Consider the following 25,748-nt stretch of genomic DNA (forward strand, 5'->3'; position numbering starts at 1 on the left):
AACTGGAGATTCATCTGAAGCGAGTCTTCGAGGTCTCCGTGCTGAATCTCAGGGTGGCAATTTGTGCCAGCCTCATGCAGAGCCTGTCTTTGCTGGGTTCAGGAGGCGGCCGTAACCCCCAATCCCGACGGCGGGGAGCCCTTGCAAGCCGCGCATTTGGAGGCAGGAGTTACCTATGTCGTGGACGCGTTGTATGACTTGATTAGGATCTCAACGCATAGTATGGTATCTGTGGTTACAGCTCGTAGACTGCTCTGGTTGCGTAATTGGTTAGCAGACTTATCTTCCAAGACTCAACTTTGTAACCTCTCCTTTAAGGGCAACCTTCTCTTTGGGGAGGATCTCGACCAATTGGTGAAATTGATGGGGGAGTCCAAGGGCAACCGATTGCCAGAGGATAGGAAACCATTGGGCAAGGTTTTTCCCCCACCGGCTTGTTTTCGGGATTCTCGCAGATTTCTCCCTGGTGGGTCTTCAGCTCCTTCGGGGTCCAGGCCGGGCTCGGGACATCAGCAGTCCCTTCGTGGAGGACAGTGCCCAGGCAGAGTCCATGGGCAAGGGTGCTGGTCATGGAAAACCTACCCAATGAAGCCAGGGTCACCCATTCCATCGTAGAAGCTGTCGGAGACAGATTGTCGAGCTTTTACGCAGAATGGGAAAAGATTACCCCAGACCGATGGGTCTTGGAAGTGGTCCGGGACGGTTACGCTCTCGAGTTTTCGCACCCGGTGTGGGAGGCCTTTGTGGAGTCTCTTGTCTCTTCGCGGGTCAAGCGCGAGGCAGTACAGGGGACTCTACAATGACTGCTCGATCTCCACTCTACTTTATGGTTCCCAAGAAAGAGGGCACCTTTTGTCCCATTCTGGATCTGCAGACGATGAACAGGTGTTTGTGAGTTCCCCGTTTTCGCATGGAGACGTTGAGAACTGTTGTGGCCGCGGTATGCAGAGGAGAGTTTCTCACATTGTTAGACCTCACCGAGGCATATCTTCACATCCCGATTCGCCGGGCTCACCAGCGGTTCCTCCACTTCAAGGTGATGGGCCAACATTACCAGTTTCAAGCTCTTCCTTTCAGCCTGGTGACAGCTCCACATACTTTCACCAAGGTCATGGTGGTCGTAGCGGCATTCCTGCGCAAGGAGGGAGTCCTTGTTCTCGATGACTGGCTAATCCGAGCGAAGTCTCAGGAGGACTGTGTAAGGTCGGTTCAGAGGGTGATGCTCACCTTGCAGTTGCTTGGCTGGTCATAAATTTCCAGAAAAGTCATTTGGAACCCACGCAGTCGTTGGTCTACTTGGGAGCGCTTTTCGACACTTTCCAAGGCAAGGTTTCTCTGGCAGTGGACCGTGTAACAAAGTTGCAGGATAGGGTCCAAGCCCTGCTTCAGAGGAAGAATCCAACGGTTTTGCATCACTTACAGCTTCTGGGATCCATGGCCTCCACATTGGATTTGGTCCCGTGGGCATTCACTCATTTGCGTTCCAGCGTGCGCTGTTATCGAGGTGGAGTCCGATGTCAGAACAGTTCCATATACCGTTACCTCTCCTTCCAGAATCCAGAGTCAGTCTATCATGGTGGCTTTCACGCAGCAACCTGGAACAGGGAGTAGACTTAGACCCTCCGAATTGGGTGGTTATCTCCATGGATGCCAGTCTATCCGGATGGGGTGCAGTCTGCCTCAACAAATCCGCCCAAGGGCTTTGGTCTCCAACGGAGAAATCCTGGTCCATCAACTGCCTCGAGATGAGGGCTGTCAGGCTGGCCCTCCGAGCATTTCTTCCTCTGGTCAAGGACACATTGGTTCAAGTATTCTCAGACAATGAGACGACAGTAGCTTACATCAACCGGCAAGGTGGGACATGGAATCTCGCGGTGGCATTGGAGGCGAGGCTATTGTTCGCTTGGGCGGAGCGCCATCTCAAAGGAATCACCGTGTCTCATATCGCAGGCGTGGTAAATGTACAGGCGGACTTCCTCACCATGCAACAGCTCGATCCGGGAGAGTGGGAGTTAGCTCCCGAAGCATGGAACCTCATTTGTGCCAGGTGGGGTGTGCTTCAGTTGGATCTGATGGCAACTCAAGCCAATGTGAAGACAGAATGCTTCTTCAGCCATCATCGAGAAATAGGCTCGGTAGGACTGGACGCTCTGGTAAGTCCATGGCCCACGGGCATTCTTCTCTATTCTTTTCCTCCCTGGCCTCTCTTTGGTTGGCTTCTACGACGCATAGAGCGGCATCCAGACAGTGTAGTGTTGGTGGCTCCGGAGTCTCCGTATCACCCGTGGTTCACGGACATGGTGCGATTAGCCTTAGAAGGTCCTCTACAGCTGGCGCATCTTCCGCATCTATTCCATCAGAGGCCCATATTTTCGGATTGGGAGGATCACTTCTCTCTCGCGGCCTGGCTTTTGAGAGGCGGCGATTGAGGGGATGTTCCTAGCAGGTCATTTCCACTCTTCTTCAGGCACGTCGGCCTTCTACTTCTATGGCCTATGTTAGGGTCTGGAAGTTATTTGAGGCATGGTGCCACCAGCGCTCCTTGGATCCTTTATCAATGGAGATTCCCCAGGAGTTGGACTTCAGGCAACAGGGGTTGGCCAAAGGTTTAGCTTTATTTATTTATTTAATAACTTTTATATACCGGCATTAGAAAGGCACATCATGCCGGTTTACATATTAACAAAAGCGATGAAAATACATTATAACAGGGAATGGGAGGGGATAAAGCAAACTGAGACAAGGCAAGAAATACAGGGTTGTAAACTAGTTAAATAAATCAAACAACTACAACAACTGCAATAACTACAACAGCAGCAACTGATAAATCATAAATTCTAACAGAAAAGGCAACATCTTGATAAAGTTGCCTAAGGCAGCCACCTGAACTCTTAGAGTTCAGGTGGCTGCCTTAGGTGCCTTAAGGGGCAGAGTTCACGGTCGGTCATTGGCAGTGCATCCAGACATTTCACATTTCCTCAAAGGAGTAAAGAATTTACGTCCTCCTGTACGTCCATTATGTCCGGACTGGAGTTTGAATCTGGTGCTTCGGGTGTTTTGCGGAGCCCCCTTTGAGCCTTTACGGAGGGCTCTCATTAAGGATTTGACCTTGAAGACCGTTCTCCTCATAGCCATTTGTTCTGCTCGACGCATTTCAGAGTTACAGGCTTTGTCGTGTCAAGATCCTTTTCTTAGGATTTACGATGATAGAGTTTTGCTGCGCCAGGTTCCTTCCTTTGTGCCCAAGGTGGTCTCTGCTTTTCATGTGAATCAGGCGGTGGATCTGCCAGGATTTCTGAACTGGTCCAGGGATTCTACTCAGGAGAGGGAACTTCATCTTTTGGATGTGCGATGCGTTCTTTTGGAGGTTACTAATGACTTCCGGCGTTCGGATCATCTGTTTGTCTTGTTTGGGGGTCCTAAGAAGGGTGTCAAGGCTTCGAAGGTGACGATTTTGCACTGGATTAAGAAGGCTATCACTGCGGTTTATGTTGCCCGCGGACGTCAGGTGCCCGTGGGTCTGAGAGCTCATTCCACTAGAGCCCAGGCTATCTCCTGGGCAGAGTGTCAGCTTTTGTCACCTCAGGAGATCTGCAGAGCGGCGGTTTGATCCTCCCTGCACACTTTCACCAAGCATTATTGTTTGGATGTGAGGGCACAAGATGAATCGTCCTTTGGGGAGGGTGTACTGCGAGCAGGTCTTTCGGGTTCCCGCCCAGTGTAGAGTAGCTTGGGTACATCCCACTGGTCTGGACTGATCTGGGTATGTTCAGGAAAGGAAACTTGGTTCTTACCTGCTAATTTTTGGTCCTGTAATACCACAGATCAGTCCAGAGACCCATCCCCCTTTTCAGATTCCGAAAGACTACCTTGAGAGGTGATATTTCCTGAAGAAACAATTTGGTCTTTTAGCAAATGCTCCAGAAGGGGCAATTTCCGAGGTGGTCTAGTGTTTTTTTGTTTTATTTGTTCTGGGCGAGAGCTTGGCGGTTAAGTTTTTGGGTTCCAACCCCCTTCGCCTTTTAAGTAAAGTTTGGTTGTTTAGGCTTGGGTTCAGGTCAATACTGAGGGGCGGCAGGTGGCCCACTCGTTAAGTAGCACTGCTCAAAGTTCTATGTTCTCTGACTCCATCTACTGGTAGGAATGCACAACCCACTGGTCTGGACTGATCTGTGGTATTATCATCCACATAATTACAGCTGCTTGATAGCAAGTATAAATACGTAAGTACAGACTTACATGCACATAACTACAGCTGCTTGATAGCAGGTGTACATGCGTGCATATAGATTTACTTGCACATAATTACAGCTGCTCATTAGGTGGTGTACATGCGTGCATACAGATTTATGTGCATATTACAGCTGTACGTTAGCAGGTGTAAATGGGTGTACAGATTTATGTGCACATAATTACAGCTGCTCATTAGCAGGTGTAAATGCATACATACAGATTTACGTGCACATATTTGCAGCTGCTCATTAGCAGGTGTAAATATATGTATACAGATTTATGTGCAGATAATTACAGCTGCTCATTAGCTGGTGTAGATGCATGCATACAGATTTATGTGCACATAGTGAGAGCTTCATTAGCAGGTATAAATGCACACCTCACAGCTACAAGGGATCAGGCGCTCTCCATTGCTGGACCTATGCACTGGAACTCACTCCCAACCCACCTCAGATTTGAACCTTGCATCACCAAATTCAGAGCCCAGCTCAAAACCTGGCTATTCAAACAAGCCTTTCCCCAACACCCTTGATGAATATTGAATTGTGATGGATCATGACCTGAATTTGACTATGACCTTGTTCTTATGACATTATAGTTCACTTGTTGTTTGTTCCTATGCTTCTCTGCTCTCCTATTGGTTTTTTGTACCCCCTACCCTTCCCCTGTTACTTGTAATTTCCGTTGCTTTTGTTCCATGTAAACCGAGGTGATGTTTCGACTAACATCGGTATAGAAGACTCTTTAAATAAATAAATAAATATATATATATAGATTTACGTGCACACAATTACATCCTCTTGTTAGCAGGTATAAATCTGTGCATATAGGTTAAGGTGCACATAATTACATCTTCTTGTTAACAGGTGTAAATGCGTACATACAGATTTAAAAGCACATAATTACAGCTGCTCCATTCACAGGTGTAAATTAATGTATACAGGTTTATGAGCACAGAATTTCTTCTGCTCTTTAGGAGATGTAAATATGTAAATACAGAATTATGTGAACATAGTGACAACTGCTCGTTAGCAGTGTAAATGCGTACATATAGATTTATGTGCAAATAATTTCAGCTGCTCATTAGCAGGTGTAAATGTTTACACAGATTTATGTGTGCATAATTATGCTGCTCATTAGCAGGTGTATATATGTATATTCAGATTTATATGCACATATTTAGAGCTGCTCATTAGGAGGTGTAAATGCGCACATACAGATTTATGGGCACATAGTGCTAGTTAGCAGGTGTAAATGCATCCGTACAGATTTAAGTGCACACAATTGCAGCTGCTTGTTAGCAGGAATAAATGCACACATACAGATTTATGCACACAGAGGTAAAATTTGAGGCCCGCGCGCAGGAGCACAGTTTGTTCCCACTTTGGCCCAGTGAAGGAGAGAACTTCCTAAACTCCCTTGCTAAACTGTCCTTCTTTTACCCCATTAGCCCCGAGCCTTAAATCCCTGCTGACTAGCCTAGTTCTTTTGTTAAGGGACTTACACGACATCCATAGAAGAAGTAAAGTGATGTGACAGTGGATCCCAGTGTACGCTTGTCCATGCAAACACTTACACGCAGACTTCATGGTGCAGTTCTTGTTCACCCATGTCCTGCCCAATGCCCCACCCAGACCACACCCTCAGTGTTGCGACCGTCACTTCCCGACAGCTTCACTCCGCCTACCTTTCCTTTTTTGCGGCTCCTCCTGCTCTTCACGGATGCCTGGCTGCCGCAGCGTCCACCTGCCGTCCTCTCCTGTGTCCCCAGACCAGCTTGGGCGCTGCCTCCCTCATGTTCTACAGGTACCCAGCTACTCTGCCTTTCCAACTTCCATGGGCTCTTTCTGCTAACGAGGTACCCGCTCCTCGGGGGCCTCTCTGCTTCTTTCAGGTCGCTATCAGGTAACTGGGCCCTCGCTCCTCGAGGGCCCATGTTCCCTGACCCGCTGCCTGCATCTATCTCCTCTTCTACTTGGAAGAATTTGCTACAGACACCATCAGTGAGTACTACTATCATCCACTCCTCAGAGCTGTCTCCCTGGAACCAGGTACTCGCTCCTCGAGGGCCCATGTTCCCTGACCCGCTACCTGCAACTATCTCCTCTTCTACTTGGAAGAATTTGCTACAGACACCATCAGTGAGTACTACTATCATCCACTCCTCAGAGCTGTCTCCCTGGAACCAGGTACTCGCTCCTTGAGGGCCCATGTTGCCTGACCCGCTGCCTGCAACTATCTCCTCTTCTACTTGGAAGAATTTGCTACAGACACCATCAGTGAGTACTACTATCATCCACTCCTCAGAGCTGTCTCCCTGGAACCAGGTACTCGCTCCTTGAGGGCCCATGTTGCCTGACCCGCTGCCTGCAACTATCTCCTCTTCTACTTGGAAGAATTTGCTACAGACACCATCAGTGAGTACTACTATCATCCACTCCTCAGAGCTGTCTCCCTGGAACCAGGTACTCGCTCCTTGAGGGCCCATGTTGCCTGACCCGCTGCCTGCAACTATCTCCTCTTCTACTTGGAAGAATTTGCTACAGACACCATCAGTGAGTACTACTATCATCCACTCCTCAGAGCTGTCTCCCTGGAACCAGGTACTCGCTCCTTGAGGGCCCATGTTGCCTGACCCGCTGCCTGCAACTATCTCCTCTTCTACTTGGAAGAATTTGCTACAGACACCATCAGTGAGTACTACTATCATCCACTCCTCAGAGCTGTCTCCCTGGAACCAGGTACTCGCTCCTTGAGGGCCCATGTTCCCTGACCCGCTGCCTGCAACTATCTCCTCTTCTACTTGGAAGAATTTGCTACAGACACCATCAGTGAGTACTACTATCATCCACTCCTCAGAGCTGTCTCCCTGGAACCAGGTACTCGCTCCTTGAGGGCCTGCCTCCGTTCCAGCACCAGTGCCATCTCCTACGTGGAACCGCTGTGTGAGTACTTTGCCAACGAGTCTCTCTGCTCCCAGGGATCTGGTACTCGCTCCTCGAGGGCCAGCTCTCCCTATCTTGGGGCTTCTCCATATTTGGGACTCTGTGAATGTTCTATTGTACTCACTTTCTTACAGCACTGCTACCGGAGGAACCGCTGTTCCAGCGCCCTGGGGAATACTAGCCCAGCCGGGCCACATCTTCTACTCACTACTGCCACCTCTGGTGGCTTCTCAAACTCTCTAAATAAAGATATAATCTCTCTTTGTGTGTCCGGAGCTGAGCCTGACCTGTGGCCCCTCACGGGACTTCCCCCCGTGGGCATGGTCAGCTGCCACAGTGTCCAAGGTTCCACCCAAACCTCACTAATTATAACACTCAGCCTGCCCCTTTGAGTAAAAAACTTTTATCTGTGTACCAGAAGATACACGCGTACCCATGTGGGTTTTAAAATCGGCAGGGCATGCATTGGTCTGAGAAACACGCGTATCTCCCGGTTTTGCCACGTAAGGCTTTTTAAAATCGATCAGATAATTACAGCTGCTCATTAGTGGTATAAACGCGTATGCAAAGAATTATGTACACATAAATTCAGCTGCTCATTAGCAGGAGTAAACGTGTATGCACAGATTTATATACACATAATTACAGCTGATCATTAGCAGGTGTAAAAGCGTATGTACAGATTTATGTGTGCATAATTACAGATACTCATTTGCAGGTGTAAATGCAAAAAAACACAATTATGTGAACATACTGACAGCTTCTTGTTAGCAGGTGTAAATACCTATGTTCAGATTTACATGCACATAATTACAGTTGCTATTTGCAGGGATAAATGCATACATACAGATTTACATACACATAGTGAGTGTTGGGAATCCCGGCCACGGCAACCTGTGGCCAGTCTCCCCTACCTGCCTTGACGCTCGGCAGGCCTCCCGCTCTCCAGCACAGTGCACCCCGTTCCTGACTCGGCCGCCGGCATGGCCTCCATGTGGCACCAGACGCCATCGACCTTCCTTCCTTGTGTGCTCCCCTAGGCACACGCGCACAACTCGGCCCGACTCTTAAAGGGGCCGCGGCGGGAAACCAAAGCCCGGCCCTTGGAGATGAGATCAGCACTGAGTGGTATTTAAACCTGGCTCAGTCCTCAGTTCTTTGCCTTGGCAACAGGTTCTTCTCTTCAGACTGCTAATTGCTGATCCTGCGATTCCTGTTCTAGTAGTTCCTGTGTTCCTGATTATTCCTGTTGTTCCTGACTCCGTGCCATTCCTCGTCTCTGGTTCCTGTTTCCTCTTCCTCAGCGTGATCTCCTGGTTCTTCTGACTTCGGCTTGTTTCCTCGTCTCTACTCATCTGCTGCCCATCTTGACCCTTGGCCTGGTACCTCGTCTCCGCTCGTCTGCTGCCTGCCCCTGATCTTCGCTTGGCTCTTCATTTTGCACCTTCACTGCCTGCCTCGACCCAGATTCCTGGCTCCGCCTCTGCCTGCTACTGGACTCGTCTTCATTGGGGAGACCCACACATAAATCCTGCCGGCCCTGGTACCCAAGGGCTCAACCTGAGGGGAGCAAGGTCTGGTATAGGTGAAGCTCCAGTCAGGTCGTCCTCACCTGCACCGCCTTCTGGCAACGAGGACCATTGGGGGCCATCCCTCGGTTGTAGCACCAACTCTCGTCCCGGTTCAATGGTCCACAGTTCTAAACGTTTGCCAAGGCCATGGACCCAGCGGACCTGTCTGGCCTCCAGGCCATTCCAGGCCTGGCTCAACGTCTTCAGTAGCAGCAGCAGTGTCTGGATGTTTTGGCAGTCACGGTTGAACGCTTGGCCAACCATCTGGATTCTTCCTCCATGCCAGGTGCCTCCCTTCCACCTTCTGCGGCCTCACCACAGCTGTCTATGCCGCTGCATCTTCCAGCACCTCCGCACTACTCTGGGGATCCAAAACAGTGTTGTGGGTTTTTGAACCACTGCTTCATGAGGTTCTCTCTTCAGCCCACTCAGTTCCCCATCGATCAGGTCAAGACAACGTTCATCCTTTTGTTATTGGACGGCAAGGCCCTGGCCTGGGCCTCCCCGCTGTAGGAGCGTGGGGACTCCATTCTGAGGGACCTTCCATGTTTCATCCAGACTTTTAAACAAGTTTTTGATGAACCAGGATTTATTTATTTACTTAAAATCTTTTCTATACCGTCGCTAAGTTATATACCATCGCAACGGTTTACAAATAGGCACATAAAATAAGGTAGGTAAGTGTGGATTATCGTACATTCTAACAGGTGCCAGTAAAGTTCAGTTACAAGTTCATAAATAAAATCAATATTTGAGTAATGTTGGTCTTGCCCGGGTGTGCTATTAAGTTACTCTTCGTTTGAAGTTTTACTTTTTAGTTGTAAGATTGAATAAAATAATATCATGCACTTTATGATAGTGGTGTTGTGCTCATTCTCTACTGCGGCTTCAGAGCTTCTTCACCTCTGCCAGGGGTCTCGTTCTCTGGTCGAGTATGCAGTAGAATTCCGTAACCTAGCCTCGGAGTTGGGCTGGCAAGAGGACAGCTTATGGAGCATTTTTCCTCGAGGGTCTGGCTTCCAGGATAAAAGATGAATTAGCCGATCGAGAACTACCCGAGGATCTGACGGACCGAATTGATCGGCGACTACAACAGCAGATGAGGGAGCTGAAGCCTGGGCACCGGCTGGTTCCTTTGACACCCTCCTTCTCTCGACCCCTGGTCTCCTCAGTAGCCTCCGAGTCTGCGCCTGCTCGTAATGAGGAGCCCATGCAACTCGGTCATAGCCATCTATTACCTGAAGAGAAGCAGCAACATAGGTCTCTCAGTCTCTGCCTTTACTGTGCCAGCAAGGGACACCTTCTGGTTCAATACCCCGAGCGGCCGGGAAACTCTCGAGCCTAGGTGTCACAGGAGAGCTGACCCTAGGCTGCGTAAATCCTGCTCCCCAATGTACTGTTCCCGTGACACTCCAGTACTCCGGTGGGTCCTTTGCAACTTTAGCCTTTATTGACTCTGGGGCCGGAGTGAACTTTATTCTAACAGAACTAGTAAGACAGCTACAACTTCCTGTGGTTAACAGCACCCCTCCGCTGCTATTCTCTTCCATCCAGGGAGATCTTCTGCCAGGTCGAGTTACCTCTTGTACTGCTCCTGTGGTACTCCACACTGGGGTGCTTCACGAGGAGGAGATCTCCTTCTTTATACTTGAAAAGGTTATCTACCCGGTGGTACAAGGACTTCCTTGGCTCCAGAAGCATACTCCTCATATCAACTGGGAGACCCTGCAAGTAGCCTCCTGAGGTTCCAACTGTTTCTCTTCTTGTCTTTGGGATTTACCTCGGCCTCACCTTCTGCTAGCCACCACCACCTCATCTTTGCCAGCCCAGTATGTGGACTATGCGGATGTCTTTTCGAAAGAGAAGGCTGAGACTAGCCCTTTTGACTATGCAATTGATCTTCTGCCTGACACTGTCCCTCCACGTGGCCGGGACCCAAACGTTGTCACAATACATCCGTGAAAACTTGGAGAGAGGATTCATCTGACCTTCCACTTCCCCGGCAGGGGCAGACTTCTTTTTTGTAGCCAACCACCATCTTGTATCCGGGATTACTTAGGCGCGTACATGCGTGCAAAGGCCACCTGAGTACATGTCATGGCGGGAACCTTGGGGGCGTCCCCTCCCGATGATGTCAGCACACTTCCGTACTTAAACCAACCGGCCTGTGCTAAGACGAGTTAGCAAGGAGTTTCCTCGTTGCTGAATCCGCTCGATATGTGGACTCCTGTTCCTTCTTGGGTATACGGCGCTCTGAGTACCTGCTCCTTGGGGGCGCTACTCGTTCCTGGCTATCCGCTTCTCGGAGGGCCTTCTTGTTGGTGACGCTGCCGACCCATTACCTTGGAGCTACTCTGGGACTTCCATTGTAAGTACTACTCTGCCTACAACCTTGCTGCTTGCTGGCATCATCAGTGGTGTACCCCATGCCACGAGCCACTACCGCTTCTCTACAGCAAGCTGTCCTGAACTTCTTGAGCTAAGACTACCGCTGCACATACAGATTCTCTCGAGCTACCTATGCCTCAGTTATCTACATCTGCATAGACTCCTCGGCATACCCTGCACTGCAGGTCACTACCGGATCTGTAACCTGAGGTATTCCTACTGCCTGAGGGACTTCCTGGCCTACCCCGCTTTGCGAGCCACTACCAGATCTACACCTTCAGCAGCTCTATTTGGGGACATCCCCACTACTCAGAACTGTGTTAGTCTCTCCTCCTGTCTGCGGGCTTGCCTCCTTTTCTCTATAATAAAACCTTTCTCCACTAGATCTGTGCACTAGACCAAGCCTACCGATGGTGAGGCCCACGAGGCTCCTCCCTGTGGGTGGGGAACATCTCTCATCTCGGCCCAGGGTTCACATCCATTCCAAAACATAACAGCCTACATTTAGATTTATGAGCACAATTACAGCTTGGCATTAGCAGGTGTAAATTCCTCCATACCGATTTACCTGCACTTAATTATAGTTTGTCATTAGCAGGTGTAAATGCCTATATACAGATTTACTTGCACATAATTACAGCTGCTCGTTAGTAGGGGTAAATGCCTCCATACAGATTTAAGAGCATTTAATTACAGCTCGTCATTAGCAGGAATAAATGTGTACAAACAGATTTACCTGCACATAATTACAGCTGCTCATTAGCAGAAGTAAATGCCTACATACAGATTTATAAGCACATAATTACAGCTTCTCATTAGCAGGTATAAATGCCTACATACAGATTTACATGCACATAATTACAACTCTTCGTTAGCGGGTATAAATGCGTACCTACAGATTTCCAGGCACATAATTACAGCTGCTCAATTGCAGATGTAGATGCATGCTTACAGATATACATGCACATAATTACAGCTCGTCATTAGCAGGTCTAAATGTGTACATACAGATTTACATGCATATAATTACAACTCTTCATTAGCAAGTGTAAATGCATATGTACAGATTTAATGCACATAATTACTGCTGCTCCTTGTCAGGTATAAATGCATAAGAACAAAAGGAATTGCCATACTGGGTCAGACCAAGGGTCCATCAAGCCCAGCATCCTGTTTCCAACAGAGGCCAAAACCAGGCTACAAGTACCTGGCAAGTATCAAATCACTAAGTAGATGCCTTGCTACTGATGCCAGTAATAGCAGTGGCTATTCTCTAAGACAACTTGATTAATAGCAGTTAATAGACTTCTCCTCCAAGAACTTAACCAAACCTTTTTAAACTCAGCTCCACTAACTGCACTAACCATATCCTCTGGCAACAAATTCCAGAGCTTATGCGTTGAGTGAAAAATAATTTTCTCTGATTAGTTTTAAATGTGCCACATTCTAACTTCATGGAATGCCCCCTAGTCCTTCTATTATCCGAAAGAGTAAATAACCAATTCACATTTACCCGTTCTAGACCTCTCATGATTTTAAACATCTCTATCATATCTCCTCTCAGCCGTCTCTTCTCCAAGCTGAAAAATCCTAACCTCTTCAGCCTTTCCTCATAGGGGAGCTGTTCCATTCCCCTTATCATTTTGGTTGCCCTTCTCTGTACCTTCTCCATTACAATTATATCTTTTTTGAGATGCGGCGACCAGAATTGTACACAGTGCTCAAGGTGCATATGTATAAATTTATGTGCACATAATTACAACTGCTTGTTAGCAGGTGTACAGATACAAATTTATGTACATGCTTTTGAACATCATAATTATACATGTAAATGGAGTCCTCATTCCCCAGAATGCCTCTTTCTGGTTTCTTAAAAGCATACGCACAAGTCCTTGGGCAGTTTTCAAAAGCCAATTCACACATGAAGTATCATTTTATGCCCATAAATTATTTTGATGCCAAAATGACAAAGACAAAGCAATGGTAAATAGTTGAAATCTGGTCTAGAAGAACAGCAGATACAGACTTTTAAATGTTAAAGAAGATTTAAAAAGTAAAATAGAGAGCAGGTGTGATTGAGACAGCAAGATGTTTAAAAGCTAAGAGCAGGACACAAGCGTGACATAGGGGTATATGAAAGCTATCCTCACTGAATAATTGTGAGACTGTGCACATTGGGACAAAGTTTGTATGTGTGTTTGTGTGCGTACTTCCATTGTGAAAACCGCTGTGAATACAAAATACACACAGACAATTCCAGCTGCTTTTTGTGCGGGTAAGATTTTCCTGAAAAAATAACGTGTAAACTTGAAAATGCAATCTACACATGTTCTATCCCAATCCTGCTCAAACCACAGCCCCAGGAGGACAATTCTGACAGCCAATTGACATCTAAATCCAAATGCTACAAAATGCCACAGCTAGGATTTTAACTAAATCAAACGAAAGGGACCACATAACACCAATATTAAGAATCTCCACTGGCTCCATATCAAATCTAGAATCCTCTTCAAAACGTTTTCAATCATCCACAAAGCTGTCCATCCACAACACCTGCCCTCTTGACCTCAGGATCCCATTGCAGCTGCATTCCACCTCCCGTCCTATGAGATCTGCACAAAGAGGTTCTCTAAAAGCCCCCCCCCCAATCAAAACATCTTTAAGCAAAAGAGCCTTCTCCCCAGCAGGCCCTAACCAATGGAACTCGCTCCCGTCAGACCTTAGGCTCGAACAATGCCCAATCACCTTCAAACAAAGACTCGAGACCTGGCTGTTCAACCAAGCCTTCGCCTGAGCTTGATTCTACTCGCCTCATCCCACTCAGGACAAATCATTATGTTTCCCACCGCACAATAATTCTTGATTCAGTAGCAACTTATCACTTGTCATCTCTTGCTCACCAGGTTTTTGGCGACCAAGTTTTAATCCTAGTCAATTGTATCTTATTTATTTGTTATTTAAAATGAGTTGTATCCCAGTTCTTCTTTCCTTGTTCTTTGTAAGACAATATTAAGTCATTTTCAATGTTGAATGTAAACCGAAGGGATTAGTAACCTTGCTACCTGAACCTCAGTATATAAAAGTATTAAATAAATAAATAAAAATCTAGAAATTGCTGTTTACCCTCCTCGGGGAGGTTACTGATATAAAATTTATAAACTGCACTATTGACACTTCTAGGTGGATTTATAATTTTATAACTCCCTGCATAGCGGTAAAGTCTTTGGGAACTCACAGACTTTGTACATCTTCAGGTAACCTGCTCCAAGCAACGCTACGTGTACTCACTACATGTAAAGGCTATGCACACCGGTCTGACTGATAAGAGGCCAAGATAGTATGACACAGTGAGGGGGCTGCAGTTCAAAGACAGCCTGAGAGGCATAGCAAGATGGTGAGTATATAAAAGGGACACAAAGACAGGTGCATTAAAATAAAATTAAGGGAAATAGGAAAAAGTGACTCTTACACAATGGCCTCATTATGGGCTCTCTCTGCCAGCATTTCTATCTTCTTTGAAGCCTCTCTTTCCAGTCGTTGCTGCAAGAAAGAAAACAGGTTGCAAAAATAACACTAGAAACCAAAGACAAGATTTCATTTTATAAAAACGTGATAGAGAATGTCAGAGTGTTCTACTAAATGCAGGGAACCTGCACAAGTTTTTGAATACACACAAGTATGGTAGGTTGAGAAGCTGTCACTGCCAGCAGGAGCAGCTGGAGGGAACCCAGGAAGTGCTGGGATGTGCAGACTTAGGGATGAATGTTCAGGAGAGTTACAGGTGCATAGATGAAGCATTCACAGGTAATACATATATGCCGAGGCGACCCCACTCTGGTGTGCAAGTCCAGCAGGAGCAGCTGGAGGGAACACAGGAAGTGCTGGGATGTGCAGACTTAGGGATGAATGTTCAGGAGAGTTACAGGTGCATAGATGAAGCATTCACAGGTAATACATATATGCCGAGGCGACCCCACTCCGGTGTGCAAGTCCAGCAGGAGCAGCTGGAGGGAACACAGGAAGTGCTGGGATGTGCAGACTTAGGGATGAATGTTCAGGAGAGTTACAGGTGCATAGATGAAGCATTCACAGGTAATACATATATGCCGAGGCGACCCCACTCCGGTGTGCAAGTCCAGCAGGAGCAGCTGGAGGGAACACAGGAAGTGCTGGGATGTGCAGACTTAGGGATGAATGTTCAGGAGAGTTACAGGTGCATAGATGAAGCATTCACAGGTAATACATATATGCCGAGGCGACCCCACTCCGGTGTGCAAGTCCAGCAGGAGCAGCTGGAGGGAACACAGGAAGTGCTGGGATGTGCAGACTTAGGGATGAATGTTCAGGAGAGTTACAGGTGCATAGATGAAGCATTCACAGGTAATACATATATGCTGAGGCGACCCCACTCTGGTGTGCAAGTCCAGCAGGAGCAGCTGGAGGGAACACAGGAAGTGCTGGGATGTGCAGGCTTAGGGATGAATGTTCAAGAGAGTTACAGGTGCATGGATGAAGCATTCACAGGTAATACATATATGCCGAGGCGACCCCACTCCGGTGTGCAAGTCCAGCAGGAGCAGCTGGAGGGAACACAGGAAGTGCTGGGATGTGCAGACTTAGGGATGAATGTTCAGGAGAGTTACAGGTGCATAGATGAAGCATTCACAGGTAATACATATATGCCGAGGCGACCCCACTCCGGTGTGCAAGTCCAGCAGGAGCAGCTGGAGGGAACACAGGAAGTGCTGGGATGTGCAGGCTTAGGGATGAATGTTCAAGAGAGTTACAGGTGCATGGATGAAGCATTCACAGGTAATACATATATGCCGAGGCGACCCCACTCCGGTGTGCAAGTCCAGCAGGAGCAGCTGGAGGGAACACAAGAAGTGCTGGGATGTGCAGGCTTAGGGATGAATGTTCAAGAGAGTTACAGGTGCATGGATGAAGCATTCACAGGTAATACATATATGCCGAGGCGACCCCACTCCGGTGTGCAAGTCCAGCAGGAGCAGCTGGAGGGAACACAGGAAGTGCTGGGATGTGCAGACTTAGGGATGAATGTTCAGGAGAGTTACAGGTGCATAGATGAAGCATTCACAGGTAACACATATATGCCGAGGCGACCCCACTCCAGTGTGCAAGTCCAGCATGGAGAGGTACAGAAAGTTATTTGTACTCTTTGAGGCAGGGACCTTTGCTAGCTCTTCTGTCTCTCTTGCTTCCCAAGATGTAGATTCTTTGACTTGAGTTAAAAGGAGTCCTTTCAGGGCCCAGTGCAGGGTGTCTGACTTCCTAGGCCAAATTCCCTAGGTGAGGTGAATTTCCTCTGTGTACTGTGTGCCCCAAATAAAACAGCAGGACCACTGGATTAGTGTCCACAATTAATACATTATTGTAAACAACTTGGTTTGGAAGCACAAATAAATATGTTTCCCAGCTCCACAGTTCTGGCCCTTTCTTTCTCTCACTTAGTGTACAATTCTTGTAGCCTCTATCTGTGCAAGAGTCTTTGGTAAGGCTGGAAATCCAACCACCCTCCTGGTTTAGGTTGAGCAGTGGGCCCCTTTTGTGGGCAGAAACCCCTCCTGGATGGCAGCAAAACTCTGTCTTAGCACAGTAATGTCTCTATCTCCCCAGGGATTGGGAGACTGCAGATGGGTGTACTTCACTTAGATCTGGGATGGCAGCAAACCTCTGTCTTAGCACAGTAATGTCTCTATCTCCCCAGGGATTCGGAGACTGCAGATGGGTGTTCTTCAGTTAGATCTGGGATGGCAGCAAAACTCTGTCTTAGCACAGTAATGTCTCTATCTCCCCAGGGATTGGGAGACTGCAGATGGGTGTACTTCAGTTAGATCTGGGATGGCAGCAAACCTCTGTCTTAGCAAAGTAATGTCTCTATCTCCCCAGGGATTGGGAGACTGCAGATGGGTGTACTTCAGTTAGATCTGGGATGGCAGCAAACCTCTGTCTTAGCACAGTAATGTCTCTATCTCCTCAGGGATTCAGAGACTGCAGATGGGTGTTCTTCAGTTAGATCTGGGATGGCAGCAAAACTCTGTCTTAGCACAGTAATGTCTCTATCTCCCCAGGGATTGGGAGACTGCAGATGGGTGTACTTCAGTTAGATCTGGGATGGCAGCAAACCTCTGTCTTAGCACAGTAATGTCTCTATCTCCCCAGGGATTGGGAGACTGCAGATGGGTGTACTTCAGTTAGATCTAGGATGGCAGCAAACCTCTGTCTTAGCACAGTAATGTCTCTATCTCCCCAGGGATTGGGAGACTCCAGATGGGTGTACTTCAGTTAGATCTGGGATGGCAGCAAAACTCTGTCTTAGCACAGTAATGTCTCTATCTCCCCAGGGATTGGGAAATTGCAGATGGGTGTACTTCAGTTAGATCTGGGATGGCAGCAAAACTCTGTCTTAGCACAGTAATGTCTCTATCTCCCCAGGGATTGGGAGACTGCAGATGGGTGTACTTCAGTTAGATCTAGGATGGCAGCAAACCTCTGTCTTAGCACAGTAATGTCTCTATCTCCCCAGGGATTGGGAGACTCCAGATGGGTGTACTTCAGTTAGATCTGGGATGGCAGCAAAACTCTGTCTTAGCACAGTAATGTCTCTATCTCCCCAGGGATTGGGAGATTGCAGATGGGTGTTCTTCAGTTAGATCTGGGATGGCAGCAAACCTCTGTCTTAGCACAGTAATGTCTCTATCTCCCCAGGGATTGGGAGATTGCAGATGGGTGTTCTTCAGTTAGATCTGGGATGGCAGCAAACCTCTGTCTTAGCACAGTAATGTCTCTATCTCCCCAGGGATTGGGAGACTCCAGATGGGTGTACTTCAGTTAGATCTGGGATGGCAGCAAACCTCTGTTTTAACACAGTAATGTCTTTATCTCCTCAGGGATTCGGAGACTCCAGATGGGTGTACTTCAGTTAGATTTGGGATGGCAGCAAACCTCTGTTTTAACACAGTAATGTCTTTATCTCCTCAGGGATTCGGAGACTCCAGATGGGTGTACTTCAGTTAGATTTGGGATGGCAGCAAACCTCTGTTTTAACACAGTAATGTCTTTATCTCCTCAGGGATTCGGAGACTCCAGATGGGTGTACTTCAGTTAGATCTAGAATGGCAGCAAAACTCTGTCTTAGCACAGTAATGTCTCTATCTCCTCAGGGATTCAGAGACTCCAGATGGGTGTACTTCAGTTAGATCTGGGATGGCAGCAAAACTCTGTCTTAGCACAGTAATGTCTCTATCTCCCCAGGGATTCGGAGACTCCAGATGGGTGTACTTCAGTTAGATCTGGGATGGCAGCAAACCTCTGTCTTAGCACAGTAATGTCTCTATCTCCTCAGGGATTGGGAGATTGCAGATGGGTGTTCTTCAGTTAGATCTGGGATGGCAGCAAACCTCTGTCTTAGCACAGTAATGTCTCTATCTCCCCAGGGATTGGGAGATTGCAGATGGGTGTTCTTCAGTTAGATCTGGGATGGCAGCAAACCTCTGTCTTAGCACAGTAATGTCTCTATCTCCCCAGGGATTGGGAGATTGCAGATGGGTGTTCTTCAGTTAGATCTGGGATGGCAGCAAACCTCTGTCTTAGCACAGTAATGTCTCTATCTCCCCAGGGATTGGGAGACTCCAGATGGGTGTACTTCAGTTAGATCTGGGATGGCTGCAAACCTCTGTCTTAGCACAGTAATGTCTCTATCTCCCCAGGGATTGGGAGACTCCAGATGGGTGTACTTCAGTTAGATCTAGGATGGCTGCAAACCTCTGTCTTAGCACAGTAATGTCTCTATCTCCCCAGGGATTCGGAGACTGCAGATGGGTGTTCTTCAGTTAGATTTAATATTTAGTCATAGTTAGTTGTCCTTTCTCTGGATATGGATCCCACTGAGAAGGCTCCTGGATGGAACTGCAGGTCCACCAATGGGTAGGAAGATGGGCAAAAAATCACTTCCTCCCAAGTCTTGAAAATAACTTTTGTTCCCCAAAATAGATAACACCAGATGTCCTCTACAACAGGTCACCACCACTTCAGGGGGAAGTCTTCCCCAACATGGGTGTCTTCAGCTCAGGGTTCCCTAGTCCCTGAGTCTTGGAAACACCCAGGCCTTCAGCAGGGCTCCTACTAATCAAAAGTCCAAAATCCAAATCAGTCCCCGAGCAAACACTAAGAACATAAGAACATAAGAACATGCTATACTGGGTCAGACCAAGGGTCCATCAAGCCCAGCATCCTGTTTCCAACAGTGTCCAATCCAGGCCATAAGAACCTGGCAAGTACCCAAAAACTAAGTCTATTCCATGTTACCATTGCTAATGCCAGTGGCTATTCTCTAAGTGAACTTAATAGCAGGTAATGGACTTCTCCTCCCAAGAACTTATCCAATCCTTTTTTAAACACAGCTATACTAACTGCACTAACCACATTCTCTGGCAACAAATTCCAGAGTTTAATTGTGGGTTGAGTAAAAAAGAACTTTCTCCGATTAGTTTTAAATGTGCCCCATGCTAACTTCATGGAGTGCCCCCTAGTCTTTCTACTATCCGAAAGAGTAAATAACCGATTCACATCTACCCGTTCTAGACCTCTCATGATTTTAAACACCTCTATCATATCCCCCCTCAGCCGTCTCTTCTCCAAGCTGAAAAGTCCTAACCTCTTTAGTCTTTCCTCGTAGGGGAGTTGTTCCATTCCCCTTATCATTTTGGTAGCCCTTCTCTGTACCTTCTCCATCGCAATTATATCTTTTTTGAGATGCGGCGACCAGAATTGTACACAGTATTCAAGGTGTGGTCTCACCATGGAGCGATACAGAGGCATTATGACATTTTCCGTTTTATTCACCATTCCTTTTCTAATAATTCCCAACATTCTGTTTGCTTTTTTGACTGCCGCAGCACACTGCACCGACGATTTCAGTGTGTTATCCACTATGACACCTAGATCTCTTTCTTGGGTTGTAGCACCTAATATGGAACCCAACATTGTGTAATTATAGCATGGGTTATTTTTCCCTATATGCATCACCTTGCACTTATCCACATTAAATTTCATCTGCCATTTGGATGCCCAATTTTCCAGTCTCACAAGGTCTTCCTGCAATTTATCACAATCTGCTTGTGATTTAACTACTCTGAACAATTTTGTGTCATCTGCAAATTTGATTATCTCACTCGTCGTATTTCTTTCCAGATCATTTATAAATATATTGAACAGTAAGGGTCCCAATACAGATCCCTGAGGCACTCCACTGTCCACTCCCTTCCACTGTGGAGAGAACAGCAGGGAAGCCCTGACCTGCATTGGAGGGATCTCAGATGGCTTCCAAGGTTTTAGGTAGGTCCAAAATGTAATTCAAGATAAACCTCCAACCTTCCTAACTCCCAACTAGACTGTCCCCATGGAGCCTTCTGCAGTGCGCTGCTAAAAAGCCTCCTGCAAGGGATATCCATTACAGCCCTGCCATTGAGAGGGCTGCCACTGAATGGATCCTCCCCCTAATTATTTCTCTCTAAGTGTACTAGTACATAGGGTCCCAGGTCTTACTGGTATCCTGGATAGGTGCTCGGGTTTCACAAATATCCGCCTTGATGAGCAAACGTATGTTAAAATAAGTGGGCATGTTGGGTCGTGGTTTGCACCTACATGCGTATGTTGCTAGGGCCATAAAATTGCACCCAACATGGGACTTGAAGGCAGTGGAACTGTGACATGTGTTACTGAAGAAGAAAAATGTGAAGTTTTGATGCAGTGCTGCGCTCTGGAAAAAGTGAAGAAAAATCCCCAAAGAGACTAATGGACTAAAGATGGCCACCAGCCCTGACTATGGGGGAGGGGTGGAGAGTGTGAATCCAGGGAGTGGAAAAGTTGCCCTCAGTGCAGGAAGAGCTGGGTGAGGTCAGCTGCTATGCTGGTCACTCCATCAGATACCCAAAATCAGCATGTTCCCCAGAAAATGACCCTGGAGACAGGCAAGGAAACCTGGGCCCCGTCCCAAAGCTGGCTGGATGAGCAGAATACCCTGGCCATGAAAGAGCTGCTGCCATCTTTGCTGGCCTGCCTCAAAGTCTTTCCCGGTGCCGCAAAGCGACAGGGCTAGGTGGGGAAAGGCCCATTGTGGAGGAAAGAAGGAGCCGCCCACAGGGGAACAGCATGGAGGATACGGGGCTCAGAGTAGCAATGTCCAGGCCTGCCACGTTGTGCTGCTGAGCAGAGTGTGTAGCAGGAGGCCCTTGGAGGAAGAGATGTCAGTCGCCGGATCTCCTCTGCAGCCTGTGCTGCTGCAGGACAAAGGATATAGATCTGGAAGAGTCCTGGAGGGTACTGTCTGCAGCCAGGAGACAGTGGAGTCAGACGGGAAGAGAGGAAAGAACCCACTGCAATGTGATCACGCACTGCGAAGAAGACAGTCGGGCGGCAGGGGGCTGGGGTCAGACATTGGAGGAGCAAGGCCGCAGTAAAGAATGAGGGGCAGCAGCGTTGAGGTGGAAACCAAAAAGTGCTGCTTTTACCTAGTACAGTCTGGAGAGTCTGTGGGAGCAATCTTGGAATGCAGGAGCAAGAGGCCTGCAGCCAGGAGCTGGGACAGAGAAAAGCTTTTACTAGGGACAGAACACCTCCTGCAGCCAGCAAGGGAAAGAGAACAGTGTCTTGATGCTCACAGAGGACAACTCCCAGAATTGGGTGGCCGGCCCTGGACCCTTCTGAGGTACATGGGATTTGTGAGATGTTCCCTAAGAGACCAGCTACAAGGCACGGTGAGCCATAGCTGTGCTATTTGGTTATGGTGTGTGCCTGCCTGCCAACATGGACTGGTATTTGTTGGCAGCGCAGTTTGGCACCCTGTGAAAATGATATGAGCTGCTGCCAACTGTATGGCCTTCATTCCAGTTGACAACTTCTACAAGAAATGAATTACTTCCAGAATTGTTCTTGATTGCTTCTGTGTGTGTGAGAGTTGTTTTTTTCTGGCAGGTCCTGGGAAGTTCCTGTGATGCTGAATTGTGTGTGATGAGATTCTGAATGAAAGTTTATTTTGTAAAATAATGAAAATATAAAAAAAAAAATAGCAAAACTATAGCACCATATAAAAATGGGTGTTCCTGTTTAATTTTTCAATGCATTTGTTTCTCCTTCAGGTTGCAGTTTAGCCAGTGGGATTCTACAACCTGGACCTTAACTTATTTTTCTGTTACAGCACCTGGGTTCCTGTGATCCTAGGTTTTCCTTTCACAGAACATGTGTAAGGAGGGTGGAGCATGGAAGCAGGAGGAGGCTGATTAAAGTGTAAAAGTGCATAGTGTTATATTATTCTTCAGTGGAATGAAAAGGGTTTGCTATTCCCAACAGGATTACCTATGTAGAAGGTAGTTTTGAATTTTTCTCTAAGTGTTCCCTGCTGATGGTATAGTCCCAATTGATCTTCACACACTTTCTGCGCTAGACTTTAGTTCCTGACCTGTCTAAGTTCGACTTTAAATCCGTACCTCTATCAAGATCCTCTGTTAATTAGAGAAACTTTGACTTCACCTTCTTCCCATTTGAATGGACTCTTACATCCCGGTCCGGAAATTATGTTAATTGGACTTACTAAGTATGTATCAAGTTCAGTTTTGAAGTATTTAATTTATTAACTATTCTAAGTATTGTTATGTTTCTCAACGGGCAAGTTCGCAGTCCCGATTATCCTAGTATTTACTGTTCCTTCACTATGTTCCATGTAACGCTTAATGCGATGTTAATTTTATTGTAAACCGATATGATTTGTAGTCTCTACAGGAATGTCGGTATATAAAAGTTCAAAATAAATAAATAGTCCTGGGACAATGGGTTCCATCGTGACAGTAGGGAACGTTGTGGTGGTCGCATGTGGGCCCTTGCCCATGGTACGACTTCCAGGTTGATGTCATGAGTCCGAGGATTTGGAGGTTGTCCCATACCATGGGGCGAACGCCGTTCAACAGTTTTCTCAGCTGGTCCATCAATTTCCTTCTCCTTGTAATGGGAAGGACGACCTTGTCCTCTTGGGTTTCGAACTGGACTCCCAGGTATTCTAGAGATTGGGAGGGCTGCAGACAGCTCTTGGTTGTGTTGACACCCCACCCAAGGATTTGCAGTAGGTTCTTGACTCTAGAGGTCGCCTGATGGCTTTCTTCTGGAGATTTTGCTCTGACCAGGATTCCTTCTTTCCTCAGTGTCGCTGCCACTACCACCATGATTTTGGTGAACGTCTGAGGGGCAGTGGCTAGTCAGAAGGGTAGAGCTCGGAACTGGTAGTGGTGTTCCATGATCGCAAAGCATAGGAAGCGCTGGTGGTCGTGATGAACCAGGATGTCCAGATAGGCTTCTGACAAATCCATGGAGGTCAGGAATTCTCCTGGCTATACTGCCCTTATCACCGAACATAGGGTTTCCATGCAGAAGTGTGGTATCCTCAGGTAGCGGTTGACCAACTTGAGGTCCAGGATGGGCCAGAATGTTCCCTCTTTCTTGGGGATGATAAAATAGATGAAATAGTGCCCAGTATTTTGTTGGTGCTTGGGCACTAGTGTTATAGCCTCTAGGGAGAGCAATTTTGTCAGTGTGGTTTCCACTGCTGTCCTCTTGGAGGGGGAGTGGCAAGGAGATTTCACAAACTTGTCTGGAGGAATGCTGTGGTCGTCCAGATAGTATCCCTGTCGAATCATGGTTAGGACCCACTTGTCCGACGTTATCTCGACCCATCTTCGGTAGAATAGGGCAAGCCTGCCCCCTATGGCTTCTTCCTGTAGATGGGTCTGTTGATTCTCATTGTGGGGTGCAGCTGGGGCCTGGACCTGCGCCAGCTCCCCTCTTGTTGTGTTTGTTCCGAAAGGACTGGCACCTGCCTGAGGAGCGAGGCGCTTGGTATGTATTCTTGTATGGTCTAAAGCGCTGTGCTCCCTTGCCCTTGGATGTTCGGGGAGAGGGACACTGACTTCTTTAGTTCTTGTCCTCCAGTAGCCGAGGTACTGGGGATTCGCATCTGTGAGGAAGGATATCGCTGGTTCTAATGTTTTGATGGGTGTGGTAGCGTTCCTGGCGAGTGATAAGCAGGCACGTGTCACGACGGCACAGCAGGCAGCGATCTGTAGTGACATAGCTGCTGCATCAAATGACTGTTTAAGGATGGATTCCTGATGTCTGTCCTGGACATCATTGAGTGCCGCTCCTCCTTCGACTGGAATGGTAGTGCGCTTTGTGATAGCGCAAACCATGGCGTCCACTTTGGGAAAAAGCAGGAGTTCTTTGGCTGAGGGATCCAGTGGGTATAGGGCTTCTAGGGCCTGTCCTACTTTGAAACTGGCTTCTGCAACATTCCATTCCAGGTTGATCAGTTGTTGTATGGCTTGTAGCAATGGGGGAAAAGGCATGAGGCCTGATGGAGCCAGACCAGAAGAGGGTTTGTCTTTGGTTCTGCTGTGGCGCTTGTGCTTGGAATGGCCAGTTCCTTCAGCTCAGTGACACGAGGTCTGGTAACTCGTCTTTGGAGAAGAAACGCATCATGGTATGGAATGGTTCCATTCCTGTAGGGATTTCTCCTTCCTCCAGGGAGTCTGGTTCTTCTTCCGAGGTGTCTGTGTCCCCTAAGAGGAGGCTTTTGTCCAGAGGGAGCACGTCTTGGGGAGGCCGAGAGGGGCTTGGAAAGTTTTGGTCTTCTGGTGGAGGCTGTGGCTGTGTCACCGGTGGCATCGATTGTGCCTGGACAAAGGTTTGCAGCCCTTTGAAGAATTCTACCCAGGAAAAGTTTCCTGGGTCCATATTGAAGCCAGCGGCATTCCCCGAGGGTCCCAACTGAGAAGGGGCCGAGCCAGGGATAGAGAGGTCCGGGGTACTATCGTTGATGGAGCCGGATTCCTCTATTGGCCGGGGGGGGGGGGGGGGGCTTGTCCTGGTTCCCCCAGGGCTGCCTTGCCCTGTAGGCACAGGGCAGAGTCCTCCTCGTGTTTCACAGCTCTTAGGTGGCAGGCTGGGCAGAGGACTTGTGACTTGGCTTTCTTGGCCGGTGGTGCCATGATTTGGACGCGTAGGGTCATTCAAGACTGGTCTGTGTGTTTATATGCGCACCAGGCAGCTTAGATATGCACTCCGGGGGCATCAAAGATGTGCGTGCAGGCCACTATGTGCGCTTACGGAGATGCGCGTGCCGCTATGCGCACAGGCTTAACTTATGCGCCTGGCGCCGTTGGGCATGCCACTCTGCGCCCGGCACAGATGCGCGCGCCGCTATGCGCACAAGTAGGTTATTCGCCCGGCTTGCCGCTCTGTGCACGGCTCAGTTAAGCGGTCAGTATGGTGATCGAGGGGGGGAAATGGCGCCGACGACCACGCGGGCAAGATGGTGACCCCTCCTGGAGGGTCTCCACGCGGGAGGACCCTCGTATAGGGATGTGCAGACAAAAAGTTTATGTTCATAAGTCCATAAGTCGAAAAGGGGGGTCAATTTCGGTCAATATGGACATATGGAGAATTCCATAAGTTGAGTCTATGTCCATACGTGCACCGGTTCCCTAAATAAAAATTTAAACCTCCTGACCCCCCCAAGCTGGCCAAAGGTTCCGTTTGTGTCCAA

The 25,748-nt window shown here is 47.9% G+C and overlaps 1 protein-coding gene across 1 annotated transcript in view; it reads right to left on the reverse strand.

Moving 5' to 3' along the window:
- Positions 1-25,748, reverse strand: part of BBOF1 (basal body orientation factor 1) — a 375,496-nt gene that overhangs the window by 129,367 nt on the left and 220,381 nt on the right. The window contains exon 6 of the mRNA XM_029597441.1: positions 14,607-14,677. Within this exon, the coding sequence (XP_029453301.1) occupies positions 14,607-14,677 (71 nt within the window). The remainder of the gene's footprint in view (positions 1-14,606; positions 14,678-25,748) is intronic.

The sequence above is a fragment of the Rhinatrema bivittatum genome, chromosome 4 (genome assembly GCF_901001135.1).
Source record: "Rhinatrema bivittatum chromosome 4, aRhiBiv1.1, whole genome shotgun sequence".
Classification (NCBI taxonomy): Eukaryota; Metazoa; Chordata; class Amphibia; order Gymnophiona; family Rhinatrematidae; genus Rhinatrema; species Rhinatrema bivittatum.